This window comes from Mycteria americana, chromosome 15, assembly GCF_035582795.1.
Source record: "Mycteria americana isolate JAX WOST 10 ecotype Jacksonville Zoo and Gardens chromosome 15, USCA_MyAme_1.0, whole genome shotgun sequence".
Taxonomy (NCBI): Eukaryota; Metazoa; Chordata; class Aves; order Ciconiiformes; family Ciconiidae; genus Mycteria; species Mycteria americana.
The window spans coordinates 7,298,985-7,318,518 of record NC_134379.1 but is presented as its reverse complement, the minus strand read 5'-3'; the positions used below and the strand labels follow the sequence as shown (position 1 = coordinate 7,318,518).

The window sequence follows — 19,534 nt, the reverse complement described above, 5'->3', positions numbered from 1 at the left end:
CATTTTACTGGCACCTTCTATGTATTGCACCAGCTGTGTTTTCTCTCATCTTGCAGTGTTTATTATAGAAAATTTGAATAATTGCACAGAATATTTCAGCTTAGTTAGCCAATATCACTTCTCTGTGTCAGGGACAGCATTTCCCAGTATTCTGCTCTCCTTCTCCAAAATGAATTTACAGTATCTCCATTACATCCCATTTTGCTAAGTGTTCTAGAGGTCATAAGTGCTGTGGTGATAAATACAACATATTTTTCCTTTCGATTTTTCTCCACAAATTATGCTTAATTTTTCAGGTCTGATTTCTTCTTTTCTTCCCATGTGAAATACACCACACTCTTGCCTTCGCTTGGATTTCATCTTGAACAAAGTCAGTATTTGATCTGATTCTTGTCTGTTTTCTTATTTTCCTCCTGTTGTCGACTGATCATGGGATTTTACTGAGTAAATTTCTGTACTATGTTAGCTTAAAGTTCTCAGCTTGGCTTACTCAGTGGGCCAAGTACATCATTTCAGCTGTTCCTTCTTGTAAATCAGTCACGAGCAGTACTATCTTCTGGGGCTGTCATTTTTCCAGGCTTTTGGGACTACTGTTTAGCTGCAAAAGGAGAAAAAGGATGACAATATCAGCTTCCAGTCCTTTTTATTTCTCCCAGTATTCTCCCATATTTCTTGTTCCTAGAGAATTGTCCTTGTAACTTACCCCTCATAACCAGCAATCTCAGTCAGAGACAAAAGGCGAAAAACATTTTTGGAGTTAGAGGATTTTGTGGGTTCTGATGCAATCTGTGTTTCTTACCTTCAGCCAGGAGCACTAGGAATTAAATTCAATCAGGCAGAGCTCTTGTTGTTTAAGGACCATGAAGTTTTGCATTAATAAGAAATCTAAGGAATAACTGGATGTTCTGTGGGGTGGCATCATACGGCACTAGTCTCTTCACTCTTTATACACTACCTAAGATCTGAATTCCCACTAGTGGTGTTGTAATGTATTATGGATGTGACTCCTGTTGTTCTGAGCTTCAAACTCGTGCTCTGGCTGTCATCTGGCTATTCCTGTTATTTTAGTTACAGATAACTAAGTAAACTCACAGAACATAACACAGTAGATAAATAAGTAATGCCAGTCTTTTCTTGCTTCCCTTTGCCTGAGCCCTTTCTGAAGTTGGTTTTCCCCTGTTGTGAACACTTGTGATTTTCCCTCTTAATCTCATGACCAAGTCTGCCGCCTTCCTTTGACTAGCAATACTTCAGCATTTCTTACAGCAAATTTTGTAGAGTTCAGAACTGAAGTCACTTTCCAGTGGTTGGAAAGTGGGGAACAATGCCTGGAAGGGTCTCTGGTAATTATCAATTCTTGTTCCACTGTAATGAAGGCACAACTAAAACTCAAGTTTAGTTGTCCTGCAGTCTTCCCAGAAAAGACTGCAAACTGTTCTTTTAAGAAGTCCCCTCGTGGAAATTGAATATATAACTTAAAGTAATTCTGCCTCACTGAATAATTGCATTAAAATAAAAGGCTTTATATGAAGCGGTGTGCCTCTCCATGCTCTTAGTCAGGAGACCCACCTGAAGACCAGATATTACTTGCCTGACATGTGCTACTCTCCAGACTTTGCTCTACTGTGATGGGGTATGCTGAGGTAAATCGGTAGCTTGGCTGTAATACTGAAACTTCCCTCATGCTGCTTTATTCCCTTCTGTTTTTTTCCAGTATTTTACAGACAAAAGAGCTTAGCCACTCACTAAGCTAAGTAATCCTTTTGGTACCTCCTGGACTAGAGGTCAGGCTTGATATTTGCCCAGTGGAAGGGGGGTGGTATTTTTTTTCAAGCCAGTCAGACCTAAAGAGCTCTTGTGAAATCATTGGCATAATGCCATGTTTCCATAGCACTCAGACTGGCAGAAGATACTGCTGTGAATGTTAACATCTCTGTGGCACAGAGCCTCCTGCACCGTCTTCTGACTGTGGCATTAGTGAAATTACATATACTTGAAGTGAAGCATGTCACAGTGTTTGTAGGGCCGGGGCCTGTAGCTATAGCTGATTAGCTGCATGTTAGATTTATTTTTTTAGTGGCCTTTTAATTCAATAGAAAACTGCAGCAAATAGAAGCACCACTTCTTCATAACTGTACAATTGCAGAGGACCACACTGAGTGAGAGCAGAAAGAGTTCTGGTTCTACTCATGCAGTCTTGACTAAACAAAAGCATGATTGTACATGAGCTGCCCTTGGAGCTGGCTGAGATTTTTCTCAGGAAGAATTTAAAAGAGATCATGTTTAATACTCCCGGAACAGTGCTGGTGAGCAGCCTGCCAACTATTGTCTGACTTGGCTTTTGTGAAGTTTTTTAAACTCTATACAGATACTCAGTATAGCTGTTTATGTCTGCCTGTCTCTAAAAAGCCATCAGAAGTTTGTTTCTGGATTTGTTGTCTTTTAAACCTTCTACTTCTCTAATATTTAAATGCTGTTGTAACTTCAAGCAATTATTGCCTCAGTTTTTTTGCCAAAAATGTTAGATGGCATCACTGAGAGCTGCCATTCATCACTCTCTGGGGCTTTGTTAATGCCTCTTTCCCCTATATCCTTTCTGATGATGTCGCAGAATGGACAGAACCAGTATTTGTTTTAATTTTTGGTGATGCTTAACAATTGGGCAGGAGCTCTCTCACTACACCTTGATTTAATCTTATTAAATTAAGGAAATCTAGTGCAAGTTGTGAAAACCTGTGATTATCTCGTGGAGACAGTATGAGATTTTGGAAGGAAAGAATATAGATAGAATATAGAAACATCACTTGTTTCTCTTCCTATCTATGAAATACGTGGTGGGATGGAGGAGAATTAGCACACTCAGCCTAATCTTCAGTTTTCAGGAAAATACTGGGACTATTTGTAAGCACCCAGAGGTTAAGAGCCTGCATAGATTTTTTTTTTTTCCAGGACAAATCATGTCATATCTACCCATCTTTCTCCTGTGATGGTATTGCGTGGATGGAAGGAAGTGGAAGATGTGACACATATTTTAACATTAGTAAAGCTTTTCACATTATCAGAGGTGAGATTCTTATACGTCAGGGAAATAAAAGTACCATGATGTGTCAGCAAAGCTGGTTAAAAAGACGTACTCAGAAGAGTTGTCAGGAACTTGCTGACAAAAAGTCAGCATCTATCAAGCGTGTTCTGTATAAGGACCCTCTTGGATCAGACACTGCAGCCACAAAAGACAAATCCTTAAGAAACTAGGAGTTGTTAGCTGAAGCTCAGAGAAGTACTTACTTAGAACAGGTTAGACTTATTTCTAGCACAAACAGTTTAAAGGTGGTTGATCCACACTTGAGGCAGAGGAAGAGACTACGCAAGTTTCACAGTATTTTCTTAATCAGTAGACCTTTTTTTTTTAAAGGTTGATGAATTGGCTTCCATCCAGTTATAGGTTGATGGGGGGGATTGTTAAATAAATAAAACAGTTAAGTAAACAGTGTGACCATTTTACAAAATCACCATTTTGCAGTTTAGTTTAAAGTATTTTAATGAGGTATGGGAAGCACTATGTCATTTGCCTTAAAATGTGCTTCTTGGACACTGATGAATATTGCATATATCTCAGATTTGCATGCATCTCATGTCTTTCAGACTACAAATTGAGTAACAGTGATGTTGAGTAACAGAAGACATCTCAGGTTCTCCTGTAGCCATATTTTAACGAAATCAGAGATACTTAGTAATGTTTCCTACCTATCTGTTCACTCTTTAACCTCGTTCTGAGATTCTTTGGAATGGAAAGTACTTACCATACTGCTTACCTTTTACACTATATTATTGCTATTTATTATTATTGTTGATTAGACAAACTTCTCGTTTGTGGCCCCCTTCTTCTTTTGCCACCCAAAATAACTAGAGCTATTAGCTTCAATGATTCTGAAACAATAGATCTGCAATATTGACCAGGGGCCAATCCTTTAAGGTATTTTTAACTTACTGATAATTTCCTATCTTTGGTCTTCACTTGTGAGTGAATAATCAACAGACTTCTTCCACCTTGGAAAAGATGTTTAAAAAATCTTATCATTTTCATTACAAAATATTTGAGTAGACTAGTGCCATTTGCAATGCGAGTTTCAGGCCAGAGAGGAAGGTACCCAACGACCAGAATCATTAAAAAATCCAGAACACAACTTTGCAAACAAATATATGTTTAATTGCATTGTATAATGGATTTATAGTTGTTAAATATATTATTTTACTGTATAATTTATCGTTCTTCCAGTTCCTTTAGCAGTTCGTCAAAGTGAGTAATGTACCATTTAGCTTTCTCCTTCACTTGCTTTCTGATTACATTTCCTCCAAATCCAATGAAGCAGTCCTGGCAAAACAGAAAGAATGGGCACGTATATTATTGCAGTCCCACGTAAGGAATGGAGCTTCTCAGCAATTAAGTTTGGTTTTACGATTGGGTTATGTTATTGCAGTCCCATGTAAGGAATGGAGCTTCTCAGCAATTAAGTTTGTTTTTACGATTGGGTTTTAAAATTATGGTATTCCTCCCCGCCTTTTCCCCTATTTTACTTTGCATGTTCATTTTTCAAATTTATTAACAAGAACTTCATTAACATCTAATTTTGCACCACATTGGTTATTAGAGTTTTGTTCCAATAGGAAAGTTGTGTCTCGGTGCCTCGTAACTTCAAGATTGTTCAGATCGGAACTGAAAATCTGATGTAAATGTGATGCAACATAAAGTCTTACTATTCAAGAATGAGTTAACATTCGAACATGCATGCATCTCACAATTATGCCTATACTGTTTATCTTAACTCTGTTTACCTCATTTGATAGATATGCAAAGTAAACATTAACCACGTCTTCAATCATTAACCAGGAACAATCATCATTTCTACATCTTGGAAAACCATCTGCAGTGAAAGTGCAGTGTTTAAAATTTCCACTGCTGCTTTTTTGCCTTCAGGTAGAAAGCATTCAGCAAACACTAAGCTGCTTTGGTCATGCACGTATTTAACAGTAAGGGACCAGCTGTCGTAACGCACATCAACAGTAGCTCTCAGAGTTTGTTCCTGTGCATTTCCATGCACTGGGATATCTGTCCCTCAGCGTTGGCAAAGAAGGGGTATTGGGGTGCTTTTATGCAGAGAAAGGCACTAAAGGGGAGACGGAATTAAGATCTGTCCTCTGTGAAATGACCGTTTATAGAAGTTGTGTTTCTATTCTTTTTTTTATTCTTTCACCCTGTCAGGGCTGATATCTTCAAAGGTATCACCACTGTACAGTGAGATGAACCCTCTTGCTAGGCCAGTATCAGGTAAATGTGCACCAGATCTGTGCCAGACCTTCACGCTAAGCACCATTAATCAGTGTTCAGAACCAGGATCTTGGTAGGGCAAGACCTGCGCAGAATCAAGCGCTGGCCGTGGGGACATAGAGAGGAAAGGCAGATGTGGTAGTACCAGCTTGATTTGAGACAGGTCGCTAGGCTGTTACACAGTCCTGCTGGACCCAGCCAGCACTCTGGCTTAGAGGGTGACACCCTTACTGGGATTGTCTGAACTGAGAGAAATCAACCGTTGCATGAGGCAGGCTTTCTAGAGGAAAACTACCTACACAGATCTCTTTCAGGCTGTGGGAAGTACTAAAGATCTTCCCTGAAGTCCTGTAAAGAATTCAAACTGCACTTTTTTTTTTCCCCCAAAGATTTGCTCAAAAGGAATTTAGAATTCCAGTTCTTTAATACTTACAGCAGGGGGACAGGCTTCCATGTCTGTAGCTCCATCTCCAATCATAACTACTTTCTTAAAGTGGAACTGTTCCTTCAGATGAGTAATAACTTTTCCTTTCCCCCCTGATTCAGCTGTTGGTTGTGTTTCATCAAATCCTGCGTATTCTCCTAGAACACAGTGGAAGGACAAGTTAGACACACAGCATATTTTCTTGTAAATGAAGAAAGATACATGCCTTACCGGGGGGCAGTCCCCCATGTCTTTACTTCAGAAAACAGCTAATTACATGCAGTCCTGTAAGCCTCGCAATATCAGCATCCCAAAAAAGTAATTAGAAGCTAAGTGTAAAAACTAGGATTTTAGCCAAGTCTTCAGTGGGGATATTTTCAAAGAGCTGAAATGCTAAGACAAAAGTAGAAACCCTGTATGGGTGGTGCTACAAATCCATTCCCAGTCATTCTGGTCCAGTCATTCTGGTGTAAACATTTCAAAAGCAGCATCCAGTATGATGTATAGACAGCGTATGAAACACTGAATAAGAAACAACCTCACTAACGACAGTTCTGCTTGATTACACTAGCTTAAAGTCCAGAGCAGCTCTACTAAAGTACATCGGTCTCCATACATACCTCAAAGTCAATGAAAGTGAAGTTTGCCTCTGAAAGCAGGTAAGTGTAATAAACTTGTTTAACTTGAAGGAGCAAGAGAAAATGAAGCTCTGCTGTCAGCAACTGTAACATGTTTTACCTTTGGCACAGCTTGCAATTAAAAAGTAACTACAGCTCTATTTCATATGTCTGGAAAATGACCTGAACTCATGCTTTCGGTAAGGTCTTGCAATTTTCCTACTTGGAACTAGCTGGATTGGTAACAAGGTCATGTAGGCTGGGCAGTATCTGTAGCCCAATATCTGACAGTTTGAACCAAAAAAGTGGCATTAATTAGCAGAGAAAAGAGATTTTAAGGGAATCTCACCATTAAAGTAAAACTTCAGCCTGTTGGCAAAGACATTTGCTGTTGGAATGTTCAGTTGCGAGGCCACGTGCTCCACGATGCTCTGAAACCCCCCAGAGACCAAGAAGACCTGGACCCCTCGTTGATGAAGCCTGCTCACCAGCTCCCTGAGAAGAAAGAGCAGTCACCAAGTGTGAGTGCCTGGCAGCATCTAGGGATAGCAAGGAAGTTAAAATACATCTTTCCTAAACAAGGCTGCCCATATTTTGTGTTATTCCAGTTTAGTTAGGATGTGTGCTGCTTTCCAGCTCCATCCATCTCTGCTGCCCAAAGCTTTTCCTTCTTTCCCTTGCAAGTTTGTGCATACACCTTGCATGAAAAGAGCTGAACAAACCCACCATGTCTAGAGACAAACAGGTATTTAGTTGCTCAGAAACAAGCACTCCCTAGAAATGTTTTCTTTACACTTTCATACTGTTCACATTAGTTCCCTTGAACAAATGAGAGCAGATCCAGTTCAGATTCTTTTTCTGGAGTAAAACAACAGCAAGAAAATAAATCTATAATGCGGAAGAAAGTAGGGAATGTGGGGGAGATAAAGCCACTGCGCCAAAATGCCAAAGTGGGCTGAAACACATGCAAAGTGCAAACATTTTCTAACTCTGGGGAGTTGGTTCCCCAGACGCTGGACATCGATGCCAGCTCTAGAAGAGGACACCAGCTACAGAAAAGGAATCAAAAAAGTAGTTGTTTTTGGGCCCAGTTAGTGTCAATGGGACTTGAAGGCAGTTAAAAGTTTTACGGGATCTGGCTCTAGAAGCAGGAAGATCAGCATGCAGCAATTCTGAGCAGCAGAACTGGTAGCCGTAACAGCAGAAATGCTAAATACTAAAAAGCAAAGTGGAGGCTTAAAGCAGGCTACACAGAAAAGGAGGAAGAAAGGGAAGGAATGAAAAGGAAAATCACGTGATTCTAAACAGGGAAACAATGTTCTCTTTGTAGTTACATCTAGCTATGCCTTCTACAGAAAAAGCTGAGCATGTGCTTTATTTCAAGGAGAAAATAGAAGCACAATATCGTCTGAAAATACTGTACGTGCTAAAAATATTTTAGACTTGGAGCTATGGCCAGATTTTGTAGTAAAGAAATTCTTTTCAATTGTCTGAAACAATTTGAATAGGAAAAAAAAACCTTTTCAGTTTAAATAATTAATGTTTATTCCAAACCCAAGGATGAACGATTACACACATATATATGTATTTCCCCTTAATGATTTTTTAATACTTTTTAGGGATTTCAGTACAGAATGGGTAGCTCTGAAGAATGGATCCCCTAAGCTGAGTGCAAGGGTGTGACTGCACACAGAAGTGTAAGAGAGCGGTAATATAATTGCAGAATAGACCAAGCCAGTAGTTCATACTGGGTATTAAATCTCCTGCCAGTTCCATCACCCATGAAAAACCAGATGTGATTGAACAGATTATTTTCCATGCCCGTTTAATCCTTGAGCCAGAATTTGAGCTTGCCAGCCAAAGCGCCAGTTTGCAGCTAAGACTGTTTTCTTTTTACAAGGATGCTGAGCCACTTGACATGGACTCAGGCAATTATAAGCTCCTGATTTAAGCTTTGTACACAAACAACATGGAAATGGAGTACGAAGGCAATCTAAACCAGCTCTATGGTCTTACAGCCTCACTAATGTAACAATTTTGTTGATTTACGCCATGTGCTTTTGGAAGACTTTTTCGTTCAATCATTTGAAATTCTTCTTACCTTATTCCTGGTGTTAGCTGAGGTGGGTTGTCAGATATTAATTTCTGCACTTGCTCATAGGAGGGACGTATGAGACCTAGTCGTGCCGTTAAAGCTGCCTTGAATGTCACGGTGCCACCCATAGCTCTGCGGGTCCTAAATTGTGATCCAAAGAAAGCAAATCAGTGACACTCAACAAGTTGAGGCTTCTCCTGGGAACAGTTAGTTGAAGAAGAATGATGAGAAACAAGGTAAGAGACCATAGGTTCTAGGTTATACCGTATCTATGTGGTAAAGGAGAAGACTGGTACACTGAAAAGATTGGTAACAACCACTGGTAGAAGATCTCCACAGATCGGAGCTCTTGTGAGAAGCAGTGAGGCAAAGGAAAACTGCTTCATTCGCTCTGTGAGTGCATCTGAGCCACTGGGACCAGTATTCCGAAACTGCAGCTCAGGTGCCATTCTCTGAAATTAACAGTTTTCCTACAAGCTTCAATGGAAACGACATCAGCCTGAGAGAGGTGTTAAGAGAGTTGTCCCCTCTCCTCCATCTCATAATAAGGTTTGCTAGTGCTTAGCCAAGTTTAATGATGAGGGCTGACCTTAGGCTATCGAAGCAATTTACATTAGAGAATTTATGTCAGTATAGTTTTGTTGAGTGGCTTCACAGTTCCAGAAGTAAGTTACTTCATTAGGCATTAATTCCACTTATTGTTCCTAAAATCCTTTTTAAACTGTAATACTCTCCTATGACAGAGTTGAATTAATCCCTGTTGTAAATTCATTGTCACAGATTAACCTTATCCATGCTTATTTTTTACTACTATTCCTATGAAGTAAATGGCAAATATACATACATCTCTGCGACAGCATCTCCGACTCCACAGAACTTCGCAAGCTCATCAATGCCTTCTTCCTTGATGACTGTACTGTCCACATCAAAGCATACTGCATCGGCACTGCGGAAGATTTCTTTCATCTCCAAGAGGGACGCCATCCTTTTAGGAACCTTCTTACTGTGAGGGGACAAGATAAAGTCTTTCTCTGAGTGAAAGTACTGCACTCCGTCTTGAGCCATTGGTGCAACTGATCTGGTTCTTGCAAGTAGGGACGAGCACAGCCTGGTAGCCAGCTTTTATCAAAGAGTGTGAGCAGTGGTGGAGGTCTGGCTCGGTTGCTGATTTGCTCTCTCCTGTTGCTGCCTACTGATGTTCCATTTACGTTACAGGTGGGCCGTGGAGCTCTGGTCAGTTGCTGATTTGCTCTCTGCAGGCTCAGCCCATTGATGTTCACATGGGGTTCAAGGTTGTAATACTTGGCATTTGCTGAACCATCAGACTGCCCACTGCTGTGTGGGACTTGCAGTTCTCTGTCTCATCTTGCCCTCACCCCTCAAATGGATCTTGACTTCTCATCAGACCCAGTCTAGTGTGTCAAATTAGTTGCTCCAGGAGATAGTAAAAGACACCCAGCCCTTAAGGATTTGCTTGATCGCAGTAGACATAACTATCTTAAACCTATCAGTGAGTCGTTGTCCCTAAATTGTGAAGGTTTAGATCCTTTTCTATGTCCTGATTAATATAAACTAAATATTCTCGTCATCTATGAATGCATAGAAGATTTGGCCATTAGCATTGGGAATTAGTCTTTTATAAAACCCAATAAAGTCTTGGGTTTGGGGAACTTCACTCAACGCCTTAAGATACCACAACACCATGACACAATTTTTCCATTACAATAACTGACAAAAGTTTATTTTCTTCCCTTTTATATCTGTCCACTTAAAAGTGCTGTTGAGCACTACTGCAGATCAGACGCACAAGGTGTTAATCAGGTATTTTCTTACTCTACCCTACTCACCTTGTGCTCCACCGTTTCATAAGGGAATTCAGTGTGGACTTCACTATTTGCCAATCCATACATTTAGACACAAATACAGCTTTCTATCTATACCATTTCCCAGAGTTTTGTAAAAGCTTTTGTTTGGTTGTCTCTTCTAGTCTCCTAGACTTCTCTCAGGACATGTCTTGTGTAATTGGTCTGGGTAGCAGGTTCTCTCTTTTTCTGGGATAGGGGAAAAAACATCATCAAACAGCATGTTATATATCTTCATCATGTATACCTTCATCTTTTGTTTTCCTCTCAGTAAGGTAATTTATTTTTCTCCTATATATCACGGGAATTTTGATGGTGAGAGGTCTTACACAAGTTCCCACAAAACATTTATTTTTTGCCCTTTTTGGACAAACTTTGCAGCCCCAAATACAAAAGACATCCAGTGAAGATGGAGAAGATGATCACTATGTACCTTGCTGTGGATAAGTACAGGGGCTGATCGGTACTGATGTAGTTCACTGCCAGACAGGAGTCATCCAGGGATCACACATGGTAAGCATGTGCTGTTTTCTGAGGTGACTTCTGTGTGCTCACTGAGAGATCACAGCTAAATAGTTAATGGTCAAAGCAGGAGCAGGAACCTTTGGTTTTATTCCCATGACTAGTAACCATATGGTGAATACTGGGATACAAAAGGCTCTATGAAAAATTACCATAATCACTGAAAAAAGGTATAGAACACCCACACTCATCTTTTATCCGTTCATGTGTATAGAATAAAAGAGAATACTCCGGTCCTTCATTGAAAGGTAAAAGTCTGTATAAATGAAGCTGCCAAACCTAAGGGGTGAAACCTGTTGTGAACAGCTGAGAACCATATTTGTAAGAGAGAATCTCTGTTTAACAGATAGACATGAAATAGCAAGAAATGGAGAGAGCAAGTCACATTAAAGGCAAAGCTAGCCAAAGGCAGCCATGAAACAGTACTGTTTGAGAGGGTCGTTCTAGCTATTCTTGAGTTTTTTGGTGTGAACACACTACTACAGTAACCAAAGTGGGTTCGTGGCTTTTGCACAAGGCCGAGAAGGTGGCACAGTAGCTTCCTCAGTGCTCATCTGCATCGCTGGTGTGAGTGAGAATGGGAGAGCAGGTATCACCCAGCCCATACTTCCCTCCTGTGCATTCAGTTTAGGTGTGGGAAGGTAGGATGGAGCCTGGGCTCAACCTCCCCAGTGTGCCAGAAAGAAAAGGTAAGTGGGTACACAGTGAAGAGGAGGTATTCCAGAAAAGGGCTTTTACAAGCTCCACCTCTAGGAAGGGCAGAAACAAGGACTGAGCCATAGTTTGGCAGGTCTCTGCTCCTGTTGCATCAGAGCTGTTCCATGCCCGGACGTATTGTAAAACTCTGGTCTAGCCTTAGAAGCATCACTAAAGAATTATTTGCTGCAGACAGCACGTGTTTTTTTATATTTTTCTATAAAGACTGCACTGTAATGTAAGAAATAGTCATATGCCATCAGCACAGCACATAAGAGAAACCTCTCTCTCTTAAGTGGCCATGGACATAAAAACTTCCCTCTGACAGAGACTGGCTCTGAGCTAAGACTTGGCAGTGGGTGGACAGGTGACACGTGAATTCCAAGTTTGCTTTGCGTTAGCCTTGACTTGACATTGGCTCCACAGCACTGTGTTTGCATTTTCAGTGGAAGATTTTGATTTTCTGAGCAGGAGGGCTTTGACGTTAGGGCAGGCCTTGACAGCGATTTGCTAGATATATTTGTGCAGTGGAATTAAAAAAAAGAAAACCATTCACTAACGTTTTTTAAATGGCAGGGCGTTAATTTTTTCCAGCCTACTGGAAATTACAAAGTCCACCAAAAATTCAGCCATGGGTTTGGTGCCAATTTTAAAGATTTGCTTTACTGGACAAACTTATTGCATCACTGTGCCGTGACATTTGCGTCACAGTGTTCCAACACTGATTCCTTATTATGCAAAGCCATCACATTGCATCATGCTAACCTGAGGCTGCACTGCAACATTACCGCATTATGATGCAATGCCACTGTGTGGGGACACCGCATTGTGATGTGATTTCCTGGTGAGAACCTGAAATATATTCCTGGATACATGTCTTCAAAATTTTAATCTCTCTGAGAAAAATGTTGTCGCTAGAAATACACATTAGGAGCAGGAAGGAAGAGACATTAACTTTTCCTTCTCCCTGGTATCCACATTTCCCATACTCCTTTCCCTTCTGGATGCTCCTGACAATGATGAGACCACCGCTGTGGTGGACTTTGCACTTTGATGGACAAATAGACAAGTTAGAGGAAGAATTACGGATACCAGTTGTGGAGCCATGGTTCGAATTAACCCTGTCCTCTCTTCGTTCCGTGCAATAACTCTTTCAAGAGAGTTTCAAGCTGTGGTTTGTAGTGCCTAAAAATGACAAGTTGGAAGGGAAGAACTGCATTTTGAAATGCAGAAACCATTAGTAGTTCCTGATCTCCCTTGGCCTGTGACCTGCTAAAATCTTTCCACTTTCTGCTATAGCTGGGCACTGAGTCCTGGAAAACACAGACCTGGTTTTGGCTAATGTTGGAGAAACATTACACATTAAATCATCACACACGTTGGAGAACTTGTGATGAGCTGTAAAGTAGGGAAGCTCATACAGGAGCAAAGAGGAGAACCTATGAAGGAAGCTTCAGCTATTGCAGGGAGTCTTGCTGGTGGGAAAAGCAAATTTTAGGAGTTAAAGGTGGTTCACTTGAAGTGAAATAAGGTTTTTCTGCCCTTGTTGGCAGAGCTCCGGGGGTCACCATCAGCTCCAGAGACTGGCAAATGCCATTCCAAATGGTAACATGCCAATTTCAGTAACTTCTGAAATTTTTTTGCCAGCCCTAAATGTAGATGAGAGCATAAGGCAAGGCTATTAGTGATTGAGTAATGGGCAACAGGAGTGGGGGAAAATACAAACAGGAGAGGTTCTGCTCCTTCCCTTGTTTTCACAATTTTCACTGGGCCATCTTGGCTGTTGTCCACCAGGAAGATGCCTAGAATTCACCTCCGGGGAAGTGCGCATAGGAAATATGGACAGACACAGTAGCTTGTCCGCAGGTAGGTGTCACTTGGAAACATGAGCAAAAAGAATTGAAGCTGTGTAAAACCTTTCTATGGACAAAAGCTGTAGTAAGGCAACAGCAATTTTTTATTCCAGAGTGGTATAGGCCTCTACAGTTGGCAGAGATTAATTACTCTGAAATACACGGCATCTGATTGCTTAAATGCGTCAACATTTTAATGATTATAAGAAAAAAGAAATTCCCACAAATAATGAGTTCTGTCTCCGTATGAAAAACATGGGTAGAAAATCTCTGATCTTTCTGCCAGTAATCTATTCTGCCGGAATTTTAGAATCTGCCAGAATTTTAGATTTAGAATTAGATTCTGCCAGAATCTAATTCTGCCGGAATTTCAGATCGGTAATCTATTCCTATCCTATTATTTTCGTGCTGGAAAAACATCCAAGCAGCAAACATTTCAACAGGTCTGATAATAAAATATTGTCGGGGAAAGCTGAAAAGAAGAAAATGGGGAAGAGAAGAAACAATGGGCAAAGAAGTAACTAGAGAAGACATAAGAAAAGAGTGACAGAGGGAGAGAGGTAAGGTGAAACTTGAGATAAAGATGGAGAAAAAGGAAATCACAAGGGAAAAGTAGAATTCCCATGAGATCTCCTTGCCTCCAGACTATGAAGTAGTTCATTAGGCCATTTGGGAAAAAACCTGGCATTTCCACAAGAAATAGTTCTGTTTCGTAACAGAGAGGGTGGAGTCACAGAAGCAAGCACAGGAATTATGTAAGACCACATGTCAAAGGAAAACAACTGAAATCTTTTCTGTTTGCTGATCCTTCAAAGAAGGGCACTTGCCACACTGTGAAAAACTGAAACATCTGCAGTATCGGCTACATATAATGCAAAAGGAACAAGTAAATGGTGCTCAGAACTCCAGGTGTTCTGGGGCTGGTATATTTTGGTGAGATCTTGACAAGATCTCAAAATCCTCCTTGTGACTAGGCTTCACTTGTTATCATATTTCAGCTTTCAGAAGTGCTGCCACGCTGCTACTTTGCATTATGTTCACATTTATTGCTGTGAAAAAATGAAGATTAAGTGAATCTTAATGAAATATTACCTAAAATATCTTTTTAAACAGATCACTCGGGAATATCCTAGTTTGCAAACAGTTTCTGGTGTTTCTGATTCTGATTCACTTTCCCATTTAACAAGGAGAGAGTGAGCACTTCACCGACATACACTCTGAGATACATTCCCGCAGCAGAATAACATTGCACTGAGCGTGCAGGAGGATGAACAGAAATGCAACCACATTAAACTGCTTCTGTTGCATTGAAGGGAAACTGCTGCTTAGAGTAAGGGATTTGGAAAAAATAGGTCTTGAAACTTTTCTCAGGACCTGTTCCCAGTACAGGAGTGGTCCTGCTTGTAAGAATGTTCACAGGAGTGTTTCCATGGTATTAGTTTAAACAAACCACTTAATCCTCATTGTTTCTAGTCCTGTGTCTGTAAAATGGGAATAATATAGTGATATGGCTTTTCTATGCTGAGGTTTAATTCTCAGTATTAGCAATATGTTTTGAAAGCTTTAGAGGAAAGGGGATACATTTAAGCAGATTAGTTATATTTAAGCAAATTGTGACTGTTGTTTGTATCTCTGCAAGTACCATTCTTTAAAAGTTCAACCCATCCATCCATAATTGTGAGTTTCTGTGGTTTTCAGTGTGAGAATAGAAAGATTCAGTCCTTAACCTCGCTAAGCTTGCTTCACACTTCCTGGCTTTCTGTTCAGTTTTTAAAGGTAGTAATACAAACCTGTATGCAAGTCAAGAGATGAATTGTTTGCAGCTATATACTAATATCTGAACAGCAGTGCCTAACAGTGAATTTATTTAAGCACCTTTTAAAAAGTAGTTGAAAAGGCGTAAAGGGACCTGATGGATGTTGACATACACCTCCCAACTCTCCAATCCCCTCTTGCCTGTCCTGACAAAATGATGATGCTTCCCCCCTGCATGATTGCATCATTCATTCATGCTGCTGTTATAAAACAGGCACCACACTGCTGCTGCATCTTGCAGGGCAGCACAGTCACAGCCCCAGCAGAAGATATTCTTCAGTTTCTACACTAGAAAAATATGTTAAGTGTTACGGATCTGATACGCCAAACGCCAACCCCTTCCAATCTGAGAGAAAAAAACGTTCCCAGTGACTTACAGTATTGTACTGGCCGTGGCTGTTGCTGCTGCTGCAAACCTCTTGGCTGCACAAGAAAAGAAGGGATCAGCTGAGACCTTCAGTCACATAAATACAACGGCACAGGCTGATCTGGAAGAAAGCCGCATTTTGTAAATCACTCTTTTATAATCTGCTGAGTAAGCCAGCCTGGATGTTTTTTTTAAACGGTTGCACACATGTAACCAGAGAAGTCCAGCTGTTCACTGACAGGCGTAGGGAAGAGAGGTGTAACCTTGCCTACGTCGGGGGAGGAGCCGCTCGGGCCCAGCTTGGGGAGCTCCCAGCTTGGGTAGGCACGGCTTGGCAGGGAGCAGACCCCGCACAAGACGATGGGGAGCTCGCTCGCCCCTCAGCCAGCCTGTGCCACGGGCACGGAGAACAAGACAGGTCTTAGCAAACTCACCTCGCTCCACGCAGAGCGCCAGCGCAGGAGGGCGAGGGACGAGAGCCGAGGAGGGGCTCTGACAAGCAGCAGTCAGGAGTTTCTCTTGGCGTGAAATCAGAGGTGAGGCAGGGACACTGTTTTCTTTCACTGTGGATGAGATGAAAGCTTTCGTGAGTTAAGACTGCAATATTGTATTTCGGCTTAAGGTGTTACTCGGTGCATCAGAGCGTGCAATGTTACACACACAAAAAATCAAATCAGAATTCGTCAAAAGCTTTGAAGGCAAAATTAAAACTTCTGCTCACGAGAAGGCTCTGTTTTGTTTCCCCAAATGTAATGTTGTCAAAAGCAAGGGAAAAATTGCAAAACCTGCCTGTGCTCGTGTTTTGGCATCCCACAGAAGAGCTTCCCTCAGGCATGACTGTGGACATTGGTTAGGAAAAGGGAGGCTGCCAACCCAGAACTATGAAGCTGGTTGTTTGGTTCAAGGTCAAGAAAGCCAGATTTAGCTGATTTAGCTTCTTTCATTTGCTTGTGATAGGAGTCTTATGACTGCTGCCCATCTTGAAAGACTGTTCTGCACCACTGGATGCACCAGTCACATTCTATGCATGCTCTCTTTTGCCATTCTGGCAGTATTGCCCCTCAAAATTACATGCATAATTAAAATCAATAGCCTTGTGTGCCTCTCTTCCCATGTCTTCCTTTATGTTTTTTCAGAAGTTCTCAGTACCTGACCATTTGTCAACATGAGCATCTATTAGTAACTTCTTGTGTCAGGAAACGCTGGTACCAAGCCCCTTCGCTGCAAAACTGGTGACACGGTTCACTGTTCAGTCTGGTCCTGTTTGTTGGTTTTATCGTGGCAGGACAGTATGTTTTTAAAACAGATTTAGAAATCATTTCTGTGAATAAGGTTAAATGCAAACAGATCTTGATAAAGATGAAAGAAAACTGCTTTTACTGAGAATCTCAGAGTTTTTTTGCCAAGAAAAGCAGTGCATGATTTGACTACGAGAATTGCTTCTGAATATTTCATGAAGGATGTTCCCTTTATTTGGCTTAGTTTAACAGACATGTTGGTTGTAATTCAGTTAAATATTTTGATTCTAATTTGGTGTAATTTGTTGGAAATTGATTGATTTCAAAGGACAATTTAGGCCTAGTAAGCATCTGCCCTGTGTTTTTACTATGCATTAAAAACAAATATGCAGAACAGTTCAACAACTACAGCTAAAAGACTGAAAAATTAAGAAAACCTTGTCTTGATGTCTAAAAAATGTGGCAAAATGGGGATTTAATGTGAAAATGCTAATGAGAAATGTTACTATACCATAAAATAACTATCCACAGACACGTGATCGAGGAAAGAATCACAGAGAGTACTGCCTGGAAGCTTTAGGAGGATGTTGAGGAGTGAAAAGCACAGCTCAGGTGGATGCATGACTCAACACAAGCACAACACCTAATTCTTGTCCATGACTACGAAACCTCTCCATTTGCACAAAAAGCAGACACCACCTACATGAAGGACTAGAATCTCTTTGAAAATGGCTTTCTGTTTTTTTTTTTTTTTTTCAAAAAAACCCATCTATAATTCAAACTAAAATTTGCCAGGATGATTGCTTTATTTTCTCACAGTGATAATTCCCCTCACAAACCTGAACCTGCTTGGGGAATGGCCATATCACTGTCAGCAGCCAGCCCCACACGTCGCAGGTGTTTAGGACGGATAATTCCTGCCTTTCCACGGGACATCACCCACGCGGGTCACAGAACAGCAGCAAGGAAAACAAAATACAACGTGCCTGCTGGTATGCGTATGACAAGGCTGCCCTCTGCTGAGAACAGCCCCGAGAGAGGATCGAGGAAAAAATATTGCAAACCAGAGAAGCAAGAATAACAAGATATTTGTGTGTGACCTGGGGGCTACAGAATCCAGGGCAGAGTTGGGGATTCAGGTGTTTTAACTGGGCATTGCATCTAGGCACCTCAAATATTAGCACCACAGCCTCTCAGGGCTGGGTTGGTGTGTTTTGTTTTGTTACAGTCTCAGCAGTCCGGTAGCATCTCAACAAAAATGAAGACTAAACATTAACAGGAGAGTTCCAGAGCCAATTGTGAAATGCCAAGTGTAATTTCCTGCATTTTGCAATGTTTAATGTTTATTTCTAATGGTTACAGTAACAGAACAGAAAGCCCAGCCACTATACTAAAGTCATAAATATTAAAATGTTTCACAAGACATACGCACTGCTCAGCTAAAGAAAAGGGCTCCAAACTTGTGTTGTATTATGTTCAAACACCAACTCCATCTAAAGCGTTTAAAAACCAGAAACCCAAGCATATTAGCAGCTGTCCCCTCCAGACCTGCCAAGTCAGACTGACAGGCCATGCAAGGGAGTCCTCCTGCACAGCATGGCGTTTTGCCCGGAAACCTGAGATCCTCACCCAAAAGAGCAGAGCAGATTCCCAGCAGGTGCCATAGCCTACTGCCAAAACCAGCGAGGCTGGTGAGTCTGCCCTGACACTTGACATTCACTGACTGTTTCAGTCAAGCTCCCCCAAAACGCTTGTGCAACAAAATTGTGCCCAACAGCGGGCTTAGACTTTACTACTGGAGTGGCGTGATAACATGAACAGCTCATTGCATTGCTTGCCAAAGCCTGGCCTCCAGGGCTGCATCCAGGGCTCCCTGCTGCAAAGAGTGGGATGGAGTGGGGGAGATTTACCCTGTGCCATCCTCATGGCTGGTGGATGAGCGTTGTGGGAGGCTGTCTTTCTTCTCTGAACCAAATACTGACGAAATCCTGGCCTTGGGGCCAATTGTCCCTGTTTGCTGGGGATTAGGACCGTCCGGAGCAGATGGGCTGCAGGAACATCAAAAACTGCTTGGCCTGGATCTCCCTGGCGCACCTCTGCAGCCATGGGCCGTGATTATTCTGGGGGTGGGCACCTTCCTTACGAAATACTTGAAATAACAAGAGGGTTGTATCACACCTGATACTGCCAGTTGCTCAGATGTAGCAGATGGGTGTTTGGGGGTACAAGTCCAGATGGGGCAATGTGGGAGCCAAACTTGATGTGGTGCAATCTGTGCCTGCAGTGTGTGTAAGGAAGCATGGCAGGAGCTCTCTTCTCAGGCTCCTCTCAAGGGAAACTGTCAATTGTCTTCCATTTCAGAGCCTAAAGCCGGTAAGACGCAAATGTTTCACAGCCTCAAGGACCGAGCCCTGACAGGCCACGTAGGCCAAATGCTTCCAGCACCCCATCAAGGTGGCCTTGACTTCAACAATATTTCGTCTTTTTCTTCCACAGGCCTCATGGGAAACCTCTGTGTGGCCTTGGGAGAGATCGGCCCCCATGCTTAGAAAGCCTTGTGAAGGGTTCAGGCCCAGGAAAGGCCTGGGCATGCAGGGCTGTGCTGCGGTGGCTGTGCAGGCCCCGGCAGCCCACTCAGCAGCTTCTGTATTAAGACGAGTTTTGATTAACCTCAACTCTTAATTTTTACCAAGAACCATTTTGATTATTAATCCGGTCC

The 19,534-nt window shown here is 41.7% G+C and overlaps 1 protein-coding gene across 2 annotated transcripts; it reads right to left on the bottom strand.

Annotated features, from left to right (window-relative positions):
• Window positions 1–4,196: 4,196 nt before the first annotated feature.
• PSPH (phosphoserine phosphatase) lies at window positions 4,197–15,839 on the bottom strand. Of its 2 annotated transcripts, none has more exons than XM_075518249.1 (6): window positions 15,588–15,839; window positions 9,307–9,487; window positions 8,469–8,603; window positions 6,717–6,862; window positions 5,760–5,908; window positions 4,197–4,372 (listed from the first exon to the last, which is right to left on the bottom strand). In XM_075518249.1, exons 2-6 carry the CDS (start codon window positions 9,444–9,446, stop codon window positions 4,262–4,264), a joined length of 681 nt encoding a protein of 226 aa, XP_075374364.1. In that variant the 5' UTR covers window positions 9,447–9,487; window positions 15,588–15,839; the 3' UTR covers window positions 4,197–4,261. The 2 variants fall into 2 exon arrangements, with proteins under 2 accessions (XP_075374364.1, XP_075374363.1); XM_075518248.1 differs by having other exon boundaries at window positions 9,307–9,465; window positions 15,588–15,837.
• Window positions 15,840–19,534: the final 3,695 nt, after the last annotated feature.